Below are 13,560 nucleotides of genomic sequence, written 5' to 3' on the forward strand. Positions count from 1 at the left end.
CACTACTTTAAGGAATTTCAGAAGTTGTCTTGTGAAATGGCTGAAGCAGAAGGCTTTCTATTCAGTAGAAGAAATACTTTTACATGATTTAAGTGACCTTAAATTTTAATAATGCTATGTTTTAATTTTTAACATTTATTATTTATTGTTTTTATTGTTATCTGTTGTTTGTTAATTCTATTATTAATTTATTATTATTTATTTTAGCATTAAGTTTTAATTAATAATATATTTTGACTATTTTTTAATTGTATATTTATTTGCATTTCTCTATAGAGATGGTGTTCTTGACTGTTGATGTAATAGTACATTATTGTAAACCTTATCTGACTTTGTCAATGCATACAACATATGTGGGACGACAATAAATGATTCTTGATTCTTGATTGATTCTTGAGTGCCATTAAGGTTTTAAAAGCAAAACTAATAGTTCTAAATAACAATAAGGTAATAAATAAAATTACTAACTTGAATTTATCTGTTTCAGTTTGATGACAAAGTTCTCAAAGAAACTGGTGAGCAAATGTATTTATGTCTCCATACTGAAAGCCACTGAGACAGATCTTCTTTCAATGTAAGTAATTTGTCAATTTGTTGTATTCTAAATTACTGAAAATGCATGAGCTTTGAAGATAAATTGCCAATATTTAATACTTTGTTTAGTAAAACCTCGTTGGTGAAGTTACAGGAGGCATTTAAACCCAAATCTAGAAATTAAATTAATCATTGTTTTCAGAACTTTACATGAATAATTAAAGTGATCACTAAAGACATACACATTGTCGTTAATGTGGCAAGAAATAACATTGTAGTTCATTGAAAATATTGCAATTTATTTTACAATTTTTTAACAAACTAGTGATACCAAATTCCGTTTAACTATTGAAATGTATGTGCATTGAAATGCATGAATATCTGGTGTAAAAAGTCTAAGTATGCATGCACTATATATATACATATACACAGGACGTGAATGTACTTGCTTGATTACACAACATGTGAAAAAGTAAATATTCTCTAATCTCATTTAAAATCATATGGAACAGATAAGAAATACATATTAGTACTAGCTTTGTCAAGGTTTATCTTAAGGTTTGCCTCCTCTCATGTTTGTTTCTCTAAAATTCTTCCTGTCAAGTATTGGGTGTATCTATTATATTATAAATAGGAATTGTTTATATAAATTAATTTGGCTAATTTCTGTACAGAATTATATATTAACTCTTTTGGGGGCCACAGATCGCTTTGCATGATGATTCATACTAGTTCGAAGAGTTCTGAAGTTGTTAACATTGACACTGCAAAATAATGTGTTAATTTGTTATTTTCATTATTTTATTAAATTGAAAACTGCAAGCAAAGATGCGGGTAAAAGGTATTCATTTTATTTGCTCTGGGTAGGGTAGATTTGAGATACAGGGCATGGCAAGGAAATATGTGAATTTGGTATGATAGGTTAATACACATGTGGGTGTTAAGATTCTCTTTTTCTTATTTTGAAGTGAAAACATTGTGGTTTATATAATGCATAAATACTGGGATGTTACTAAATGTCGCACATGTGCTTAAAGTAGACTGGAAGTGTTTCTTGACATAACGACTGAAAAGTATTCTGGATTTATTCCATCATTACTCCATAACTCGGCTATACTCAAATGAATACTTTTTTATTAACACTAACCATATACAGTGTTCTAATAAAAGCTTTCATCTCAATAACAACAGTTTGTGGCACATCTTACATGTAAATGTTTGGTTTCTGTAACACACTTTATTTTCAATAATATTGTCTGGAAAGTAAACCTCCCCCACCCCAATAATATAATTGTATATTTTTATCTTGCCACATTTTATTCGGTAGCCTAGCTACTATATTTTTCCGCCTACCAGCACCACTGTGATCTCCTGTTCTGTAGGTCTACATGCACGAATCAGTTGGTAGGATAATTTAACAACCTCATCTGATTGTTCTGAGTTGTTAACTTCTTGATGTTTGGGCTAAGCATCCCTGTCAGAAAATACCTCAGGTAGAATTGTGATTATCTGTATTTATATCTTGTTGCTTTCTTCCAAGCATCCCAATATATGAAAACCCATTTGCATGTTCCATTACTTAAAAAAATTAACTAAATCACCACTTTTATATCATCATAACCATTAAATAAAATCAATAACAATAAAAGTTAAACGTGTAACTACTTGTGCGGTAGAGAATATCTAACACATAGGGAAACATGATCACATGTGTTAGATTCACACTAACAAAAAGGTCGTATTCCACTTTTCACAGTCTTTATCCACTCCCTCCTCTCATTACCGCCTGTTCAATCATACCTCCTCACATTGAAATAACTGTACATAAGATATAGATGAATAATAGTGTCACAAGTTTAATTATTTACAAGCTAACATCAAAGTAAAACTTATTTAATGATTAATAGGACTAACTATACAAACTACTAAATTATGATTGTCACTAAGCAATCGGTGCCTAAATCATAAAATTCCTGTTATGAATAAAAAGGTTTGCTCAGCAAGTATGATTTTAATTTTCTTAAGAACATTATCTTTTTCAACTTGCATTTCCTGTGGCAAGTTTCTAAAGAACACTGCACCTTTATAACTAGTTTTTTTTTGTAAATATCTAATATGTCGTACAAACGACAACCTTGTTATTAAAGTATTAAGCTGTTGATGAATTATATATTTTTCTGTTTTGAAAATATAAAGATTTAAACTGTCAAAATGCCAATTTCAGAAAACATATATCTGAATTGTTTTGTTTTAACTTGCACATAATTCTAATAGTTTTTTTTTGCATGAGAAGGATTTGAACAAGTTTTTTTTTCTTCAAGTGGAATTATACGAACATAGTATATCATATAGGAGTATGTGAAAGAATAATAATTGTTGAAATTAAAAGTAAATTGTTTTTGAAGTTTTCTTTAAAATGTATATTTTTTCTATTTAATCTACAGTCAATATTCAAACCTATAAATTTTGTAATGGTAATTTTTTCTATGATATTCATGTGAATAGAAATTGCATGATTGAAAAGAAATCAACGACGCTTGCCTGGTTGAAAAAAGTTTTATTTAAATCTAAAAGCAAGTTATTGTTGTTATAATGAAATTCTGTAAATTTAACCTTTAGATCATCATAGACATGAATCCTTGCAAAATACATACTTGGCCTCTATATCATTGACACAGTTTCCCGCAAAATGCCTTCATCCCTTGCACTTTCTACAATGGTCTCCCAACGTTTGGCTGTAGCAGTTGAATTTAGACCCACCATTACTACTTTATTCTTATTGTACACTAGCAGTTACCTACAGCATCGCACCCAATTTTATTGTTAATACCAGGGACACCATGAGCGTACTCTTTTTATATGATATTCCAAACAATCCTGAGATAAGTGATAACCTAGTCACTGGAAGATATTCCAATCCCTTGATCCATTTTAGATTCAAGTTTAATTAAATATGGGGCCCTGAAGTCAGAGAGTGTAATTATATTTTGTAACCTCTGAAATATCTCTTAATTTCTCTCCAGTATTTCATGATATTTTATTGAATAGCTCCAATGATTGCAATAACAGTTAACCTAAAGTAGAAGTCCTTAGATTTTCAGTTAACACACTTATTTATGATGTAATAAATTATGGAATTTTACTGTAGTTGATTCAGATCCCAACCAAAACAAACCCAGACAAAGAAAAGCTTCTCCACATAAACTGACATTTGTAAAATGTAACTGACTTTTACAGATGAATAACACCAAACATTTACTATCTGCTAATAAAGCACAGTCCTTAAATATAATGGATAGTGGTTGTTAAGGGAGTTTTCATAAAAAGTGGGGTGTAGCCCGAAGGGATTAAAAAAAAAGAATAGGACTGTGTTAAGTGTTAACTAGGGATCCTCAGAATGGCCATGTAAAATTTCAGTACATTTAGTGTAGATAGTAGTTTTTACGTGACTGAGTAACACATACAGATGCCATTGGATTGTTATGTAACAGTATAGAATTCCATTAAGTAGTACTTTTATTTACATTAAAAAGTATTTATTTAAAAAATTTCAAATTGCTAGTATTTAATATTTTTCAAACCTTGTTTAGTAAAATAAATATAACAAAATTATTCTAGGATAAGTTTTAGAGATTTGTAACAAATAGTTCTTTTTAGATACCTACATACATTTTCATGTATAAAAATGTCAAAAAAGTGTCCAAATAATTTGTATGTTTTTTACAATCTTTTAGGCAATGCAAAAGTTGAAAGGAGACAATAATCTACCCAAAAAATCATAGCTTCCTTTAAAAAATCTGATACAGTTCAGCATTAAATAAAATTATAATACTTAAAATGTTCTTTGATGTGATGCACATAAAAAACATAGTGAGGATTTTGTTATAATTACAGAATAAAGGGAAATGTACAATGCCCATACTGATGATAAATGGCTGCAATCACAGACAGGGTTCGAGCAAATGTTATCTCTAACTCAGACTTTATCCTCTAAATGGCCGTCAGAATTTCCCTAGGTGGCAGGGCGATTTTTGCCTTTGTGCAGAGGTTTACTAAATTGTTTATAGTTTGCTTATAATATGCTAAAACCCTAGAGTGTTACATATTTTTGTAATCTGTAAGTTATATTCCGTAGATTTTGAATCTGAAACAAAGAAAATTTGTTATAGTCAATGTTCAAAACCCAAATAAACAAAATATTGTTTTTCAAATGTCAAAATCAGATGACCATAAAAAGTAGTACAATATTTCTAATTAAATCCAAGATATACTAAAGTTTTATATCTGATTTATTTCTACTTTAATCTGTAGATTAGTACTTTTTTGGTCATCCAGGCCATGTCGATAAGCCTAATCTGAGATAATATGCTAATTACAAAATATTCTCTGTAACATAAATGAAATATAAATAATAAGCAAATAAAATGCAATAAGCAAAGGTCAGGCCGTAACAATAATCAATATATATTTACAGGCAATGTCATACTCTAACAATTTGTTGTAATAAAAGAAAGTGATGTTTTACTGTTATTTCACAACGTTAACTAGCACACGACACAATGAACAAATCGTGCAGATTCTGGAGTTCCCACAGCAACCATGGTCACTGTTGGATGACAATTATTACAAAGATAGTTAATCGAGAGTATAGATTTCACATTTAGTTTAAATGATATTATTTAAAACTGTTTTATATCATATGTTGAAATAAAGCAATGCCAGTCTGTTTTCTCACTGATAAAAATTTGGTTTGTTTGTGATTTCTCAAGTAGACATAATTTAGAAAATCTGTTGTATGGAATTTTTCGAAAGTACTAAGTTTTTTCTATACAACTTTTTAATTGCTGCAAATGCGACTTTTAAAAGTAACTGTACCTTTTCTTCTACTATTCATGGAAAAATAAAGAATGGACAATTATGATTTATATATGAAAATTAAATTTCAGAATCTCGTTTTTTCATTGGTGTATATTAAATGTATTTATAAATATTACATTATGAGAATACACAAGTACACGATCGGAAAACCAACAAGTGCACTTCACAAAGAAACAAAAATCGTTGGAAATCCGATGGATGCCTTATGGGTTACAGTCTGATGGCTTAGACAGAACATAAATTGGATCTAACAAACTCATCACCTCATTTTGTTCATTAAAAATAGTCATTGCGGTTAAACAATGTGATTTTGTCATTCCTCTGTGTTTTTCCTTAACCCTAGACTGGTTCAAAGTTGAAAATGATGTAAAAGGCTTGCTGTAAAAAATTATAAAAATAGAACACTTACTTAGTATATATCTTGCTTTATACAGTTTTGTTTTATCAGAAAATATAAATTATCGTAATGATAAATAGTATTTGTTGAAAGAAAGGTTTTTATAAGCAAATGAACATTTTTGTTTTATTCATATAAAAAATGCAACTTTAGCTCTTTGGGACAGTAAAAAAGTTTTACCAAGAAATTCAAAATAAGCAGTACGTTCACAATTTACTAAGGTATAAATAAGATTATGCAATTAGTTTGGTGCCAATTTTGCTACAAACAAACACTATAAAATTTAATTTCAGTTAATTTATAAAATATAATATTTGAAAGTGAAATTATTTTTATGCTTTATTTCATTTCTTTCTTAATAAGCAGTCAAAACCTAAATTTATACGGAAACCAACAATTTTGTACAAAAATATTTGTAAACGACCTTGAAAAGTTTATTGCCTTATTGCCACGTTTTAAAATTATTTCCTTGTAATTATTGTACTTGATAGCCTAACATCAAATACAAAATATGTGAAAATAACATGAAAGTTCAAATAACCACCATAAGTAAATAACTAAATGAAAATGTGTAGAATTTTCTTATTTCAGTTGTTTGACTTCTGGTTAAAATTAAATTACGAAATTTTGGGCTTTTTATGATTCTGTATGTTTGTGACACAATTTAAGGTAAAAGTGTATTATGTGTTATTACAGGCTAACAAATATAATGAAGTAATAATACAAAAACAACAATTAAAAAAATAGTTATAAAACAAGCCAGTTGTAACACATGACAATACAGGTTAATAATAAATTATTTTAGTTTTAAAATAGTGTTTATTAGTATTTCTTGTATAAAATAAGACACCAAATTTACAAAATTCGGTAAAGAAATAAATTTACAATAAATAAGAAATCCAATTGTTTCCATTTCCACTAGTTTAAATATTGGGATACCTTTATGTCAAATTCTTATGGCAAGGGTTTTCTTTCTTATTATTGTTTAATGCTTTATACTATTGACTCAATTACTATTAACACACCAATGAATAGTTTAGCAATGTCAATTAACTAAAAAACTACTGCATTTACTATTTTTTTCCTTAAAAAAAAAAAAAAAAAAAAAAACGAAAGTATATATACAACATTTTGAAGTACATCTTTCACATTTTTGGGCGTAAAAATAAACCCTATTTTTATGGCATGTCGAGGGAAAATATGGCAATGCAATATTATTTTGGCTTTAATTTTACGGGGATATTTTTACTCAACTTATTCTGTTGTTAAAATTTAAAATTTCAAGAATATCTATAATGAACATGTTTAAAATATTTTTGGAAATATTACCAATAAGTTGATTTTTGCTTTCCAGTTGTCTTATAACCCCTAATACACTTGTTTTGCTTCTGTCCACTCGCTAACTTAGCAATAAAAACAAAAGTTATAGCAATATTTAAAAAAATATTGAGTTGTTAAATTTTAGTCTGAAATCCTTTTTAAATGCAATATCTTGGATTGAGACTGATTTCCTATTTTTAAACACAGATAAAACTTAAAAGTGTTTTGTGTCTTTAAGAGCAGCTGTAAATGTACCAAATAATTATAACAATTTAGTTACCTTGTTAGTAATAAATTTTAATTCTGATATTTCATGAAAAAGCCACATTTAGTATTTGCAAAAAGTTTTATCATGGCAAAATATGTCAACATTTTTATAAATACTTTAAGAAGTATGGCATAACCATGGTACTTGAAATAATAATAAATTAGAATTGTCACGGTATGGACTAACCATAACTATGAGATACCATTAATATGTAGATTTAACATTGTATCTTTCTGTATCACGGTAAAATATAACAGAAAAAATTAGCAAAATTTGTTCATTACTAGAAACCTTTTCTATAAATTGGGAGAATATTATAGAAGTATTAGAGGTATAAAATTAAATTTTGTAAATGCAATTTTTTTTATCTGGAAAGAGTTATATTGAACTAAGAAACAATTTCATTAGAATTCCAACAGTAGTTGTTTCAACAAAAATTTGTAAATGCATAAGCAAGCATGACCACTTTAAAGATAGGCTTGCACAAGCCGGGATCAGCAAAAATTTTTTTTTTTATAGGCATCAGTTATAAAAACTTTACAAGGTGCCAACTATTTTAAAATATTTATAACATTTCTATGGTACTTTCTCCAACAAAATTCGTCAAAACATAAGTGATCATAGCCACTTTTAAGATACGCTTGCACAAACCAGAAGCAACAAACAACTGATACCTCTCAACTATGACGTATTTGGCGCTCCTGGCTTGTTCAAGTGTATCTTTAAAGTGATCATACTCGCTTCTGCAGTGACGTATTTGTTGCAACAAGAACCATTGGAATTGCAATGAAATTGCTCAAATACTTAATTTCTAGTAAATGTTTGACGATTACATTATTATTCCTGAGTTACCAGTATGTTATTTTTGATAATTTTTGTAAAATACTCTCACTCTAATATGTAGTATTGAGAGTTAACTATCCATCATGACAGATGTTTCGTAACTACTTTATGCAGTGAAAAGTATACTTATCCTTCTACATAGGAGATAGAACCCCTCTGTTTACAAGATCAACTATTTCAGTATAAAACTTGGGACTGAATGAATTTGCTAATGGTTAATGTGTTATTTAGGCGGTATATATATTCCAACATTCTTACTGGTGAACACACTTCATTAATTATGAATTTTATTATATTTTATATATCATACATAAGCATAAATTTTAAGTGTATGTTCCTATTTTTGTTCTAGGTTTATGTCAGCTGGAGGGTGGGATCTTACCTTTTCTTGGTTATCTGATGGTGTAGGAGCCAAAAATTGGCCACTTGTAACAGAGCTTGTGGACTTGTTACTTATATGCCCTGTTGATATTGACAGACTGAAGACAAATGCATGTCCTAAGTTAATAAAAACACTATCAAAGGACATAACTGCTGATGAAAGTAAGTTTGAAAATAGTTTAACACCTACATTTTGTCTATGAAAAATTGAAAATTTTTTCAAATTTACACTCAAACTAAATTTATTGTTATCTGTCACAATCAAATAGTAAATCATATTTATTTAATTTGGTAATTATTTTAAGTATCAAATTGGTTTAAATCAGTTAGCTAAAATGTAGAGAAAATAGTAACTCTTAGATAAACTATCTTATGGAATGTAATTGAATTAAAGAGTTATTGTATTATATGGATTTTTAATTTCACGTACATTAATGGACTTCCGTTAATTTGTGGTTTTTTTTTCAGAGGTGCGGCTGCTGGCTTGTAAATTGGTGGAACAATGGTTAAGAATTGTGAGGGGTGATAATGATGCCTCCACACCAAAAGTGGGAGAACAGACGGCAGGAGTCCCACAGCAAGTTTCAGTGTCGTCATCCCCTGTGTCTAGTGCCGGAGAAGCTGAACACTCAGAACATCCAGTGCCCAGTGGCGGTGTAGACGGTGCAAGTGATGGCCACCTCCCTGTTTATAAAATAACAATTAGAGACGGTAAACAAGTGCTGGCAGAAATAAGTGGTGATCGTAGATCCAGTTCTGAAGTAACCGAAGAAGATTGCAGTACTGGTGCTGAAGATGTAAATCAGGATGAAGAAGAAGATCGTGAAGAAGAACAAACATTAGGAGAAAGTGAAAGTGTTGTGAATGACATAGCTGATGATGAGGATGACGAAGATCTTATAAAGCCAGTGAAACTCAAGAAGAAACCTCAAACAAAGGCTGCAAAACAGAATACAAAGAAGCCAGCAAAAGTACACGCCAAAAAAGATCGTGAAAGTTCTGACAGTAATAGTAGTGCTAAAGCTGCAAAATTACAAAACAAGCTCAAAGATAATGTAAAATCTGATGGGAAGAAGGCAAAAGTAGATGTGGCTAAATCAAAGACTTCACCAAAAAGTAAAATAGCGTCCAAGATCAAAGAAAATGACACTACTAAAAATAGTGTTGTGAGTAAAGATGCTGAAGAGTCTTCTAGCATTAAACCAAAAGAAAAGCTGAGTTTGAGTTTGAAAAATAAGAAAACTTCTTTACAAGGAAAAGAAAAAGAGAAAGCAGAATCTAAGTTTGACAAAAAAGATATTAAAGATAAAATGAAATTTGATGATGATTTGTTAACGGAAAAAGAAAAAGAAACATTATCAAAGTTTATAACACCTCCCATCAGTAAATTGGGTAAAATCCCTAAAAAATCCTCGTCTAATAAAGAAGAAAAGCTCAGTGAAGAAAAAAATAGAACTCTTAAAGATGAAAATATTGATGTTAAACCTGAAATTAGAAAAGTTGTTGATTTAAAGAAACCTGATATTAAACGTCCAGAAAAGAATTACTCGATATCTGTGGAACCAAAAAGATCTGTCCAAAATGATGCTCGCCCTAAAACTGTCAAAACATACAATTCAAAGTTTAGATCAACAGGATTAGAGGAAGAAGTGAAACCTCCACCTCCCAGATTAACACCTAAGAAGCCTCTGCCCTCATTTACTCCACTTGGATTACTTGAGAAGAGTGACAAGAAATTGGGGAAAAGAACATCTCCTCCACCAGAAGTTCATATACCAGAGAAGAAACCCAAACCTGAATCTCCAGTAGAAGAAAAGAAGCCTGTTGAAAAAGTTGGTGGAATCAAACTTATACCTCCAAAACCAAAACGTAAGTGTGATTTGTTTTCTATAATTTATTTAAATATTACTAATATATTTTTTTCACTTTCTCAACACAACCACTTAAAATTATTGTTGAGTAATATTATATAAAATTTTGCTCAATCTGGAAACTGATTCATAAAAAAACTAAACAAAACTCATAACAGTTCAGAAGTGAAGGTTTGGAAATATAATACTAGTAAAAATATTATTAACTTTTCTGGTGTTAGTTATTTTCAGGCTGTCAGTGGATTTTCTTCTGCTGAGTATCTGGGTGTCCTTCCTTCCCCTTGGAAATTCCATCCCAGTGTATTATTTACTCTGCTTTACATTTTTTTGTATGTCTTTAATGATATGATTTTCAAAAAAATATTTTGCATAATTTTTTGATAATTTAGTACTAGTAGTGGTGTGTGGTATGAAGTGTTCAACCTCTGCATATACCTTGTCGTGAAACAAGCAGGATCGTCAGTGCTTACCATCTTTGCATCTTACCTCTGCACTTGGATCATTGGCCTCGTTAAGGTAAGGTTAAGCTGTTACCTACATTTTTGTTTTAGGATATTTTTTATTGCTGTGAATTTTAATGTTTACTTTTTATAAGTGTTATCCAAAAAGTAAGTTTCCCTAATTTTGCTTCCCAATTAAGGATTGTTATTAATTTTGTTCAATTACAATTTTTTGCTCCCTTAACCCTTTTACTGCCGACGTCCGATATGTCGGACGTCGGCATTTTTGCCGAAAACGCCAACGTCCGATATGTCGGACGTCTGTTTTTTTTTATTGTTACTGGCTACTGTTATGTTCAAATGCCGAAATATTCGGTATTTTGGTTGTTTAGGAGGAAAGGATAATGAAAGAAGCCATTTGAAGAACTTTGGATTTCTATTTTCGTCGTCTTTGACTAGAATTGACGAACTACCTAGACAGCTGTCAAAACCAGATGATCGGGTTAGATTACTGAAATCTTCGTTCATTGTTGTTGTTTACAATGTTATCGAAAGTTTTTTGAAGTGTTACTTTTGTTGATCAAGGATAAAATGAGTAAAAGAGTTACATCTAACTCTCCTGTGAGTGAGGGAACAATAATTAACAGTCTAATCGATGGTGGTGTACAAGAGCAAGACGAACTGAGTGACGATTTCCTTCAGAATTTGTCAGATTCATATGCCGATATTAGTGTTAGGGCTATTGATGACAATCAAAGTGATGTGGATGACACTGATGACGATCCTGACTATCTTACCATCAGATAATGAGGAGTTATTAGATAGTGAGGGGGATGTGGCACAGATAAGTTTACCTTCAACTTCCACTGGTAGGCCTAGAGGAGGCCTACCAGTTTTGGGAAAATCCTCATAGTGCAGCTATGTTTCAAGGTAGCACCTTCAAATTTGGTATATGTTCTAAGCAATTGCTCTAGTTTATAATGATATCATGCTCAAAATTTTAGTATAATTTTAAAAATAAATTATCAGATGCCAAACACAATTTTTATTTTTTTATTTATTTTTTTATTTACATAATTTTTAAAATTAAATAATGAGTTTGTTTCAAATTAAAATTTCTTTTTATTATTTAAAAAACAGCATTTAAATACGAGTAAATAAAGTAAAAATTCATGCAAATCTAATGAAAAATAAAAAAGATACAGCATTTTTTGTAAATGAATGCACAACAGCGATTTTCCCCCTTGGCAATTTTGACTGGTACGATAAAAAAATGGCCGGCAGTAAAAGGGTTAAGGTACAAGTGAGTGCTTTAAAAGATCTTGTGACCTGGAACCCCAACCAACTCATTCTATGTAGACTCCACCTTGTGTTAGCTGTTGTTGTAATTTACCATAAGATATTTAATATTTATAATAATGAAGTAATGTCCACTCAGATAGTTTTGTCACTGATTGGCAGTTTTTATTAAAGGAAGGGAAAGCTTTTCATAAATAGTGGTTAGCCAATGACCCCATATCAAGTTAACACCAACACTGCTGTTTGGGATATGCATGCTACATTGTTAATAAGTTTTGAAATTAACAAGTCTAAACTTCATAATATAATAGTTAAAGACCTTAGTTTCACAAGTTTGTGCCAGGTTGTTGCTTTGTCTATTGTCAGATACAGATAAGAAGCACAACGTGAAGAAAGTCATAACAATTTTTAATATAAAGAACATTTGTAGGATTGTTACACAAGATTAACTCCGTTGAAACATTGAATTACTTAGGCAAAATTGCAGAGGGCAGTTTGGTAACAAAGTTGCGGTGAAGTGTATTAAAATGTTATATTTGTGGGATTTACAGGAAAGTAATGGTGGCTACACAATAATTTGAAAATGTCATGATTTATTGTTGTTGACTACTTGCCAAGTGGCATGATGATATACAAACTCAAAATATTGTTTGAAAGTTCTCGGCAAACTCTGCTAGGCTATACAGAATAAGCAAAGAGAATTTCTATCAAACAAAGTTTTTGTTTGTTTATACAACGGCGCTCAAGCAACTTATAACATTCTTTTATAGGAATGTATAATGGCAATGTTTTGTACTGTATAATGGCAAGATGTACTGTACTTAACTGACTTAGTTCTAAGTGATGTTAACATTTTCCTGAAGCTCAAATGTTACATTTACAGTCAATGCTTTGTCATTGACAAATTGAAATATATATAGTGGATATTTAGCTAAAGCATTTTGCAGTGGGTAATTTTTTATGTTTGAGTAAAAATCTTGTTCTTCGAATAGTAAAGACGTGTTCAAGATTCATGTTATACCGTTAATGAAATACACCACAAGACATTTAAAATATACATTTTACAAATATTAGGTTTTTTATTATTTAGGGAAACTTATTTTTGGACATCTCTTTTACTTAGATTCTGTGTGTTTTTATTTAAGATGCTTTAAATTTAGAACTACATATGTCATTTAATGTGCTCTTTTAATTACGATGAAGCGCTACAAAAACTGTCATAATTATGTCCACCATCTTCACTTGTAACAAAATATGATATATGATAACGTGTCTTACTTTTTTTAATTGTGAGAATTTTTCAAATTTTAAGTTGATTTCATATCTAAT

The 13,560-nt window shown here is 30.0% G+C and overlaps 1 protein-coding gene across 3 annotated transcripts in view; it reads left to right on the forward strand.

The window, feature by feature from the left end:
• LOC124364509 (serine/threonine-protein phosphatase 1 regulatory subunit 10-like) overlaps positions 1 to 13,560 on the forward strand; it is a 70,024-nt gene that overhangs the window by 21,534 nt on the left and 34,930 nt on the right. For all 3 annotated transcript variants that reach the window (XM_046820050.1, XM_046820052.1, XM_046820051.1), the window contains exons 3-5: positions 488 to 574; positions 8,593 to 8,783; positions 9,090 to 10,490. In XM_046820050.1, the coding sequence (XP_046676006.1) occupies positions 488 to 574; positions 8,593 to 8,783; positions 9,090 to 10,490 (1,679 nt within the window). The remainder of the gene's footprint in view (positions 1 to 487; positions 575 to 8,592; positions 8,784 to 9,089; positions 10,491 to 13,560) is intronic.

This window comes from Homalodisca vitripennis, chromosome 6, assembly GCF_021130785.1.
Source record: "Homalodisca vitripennis isolate AUS2020 chromosome 6, UT_GWSS_2.1, whole genome shotgun sequence".
Classification (NCBI taxonomy): domain Eukaryota; kingdom Metazoa; phylum Arthropoda; class Insecta; order Hemiptera; family Cicadellidae; genus Homalodisca; species Homalodisca vitripennis.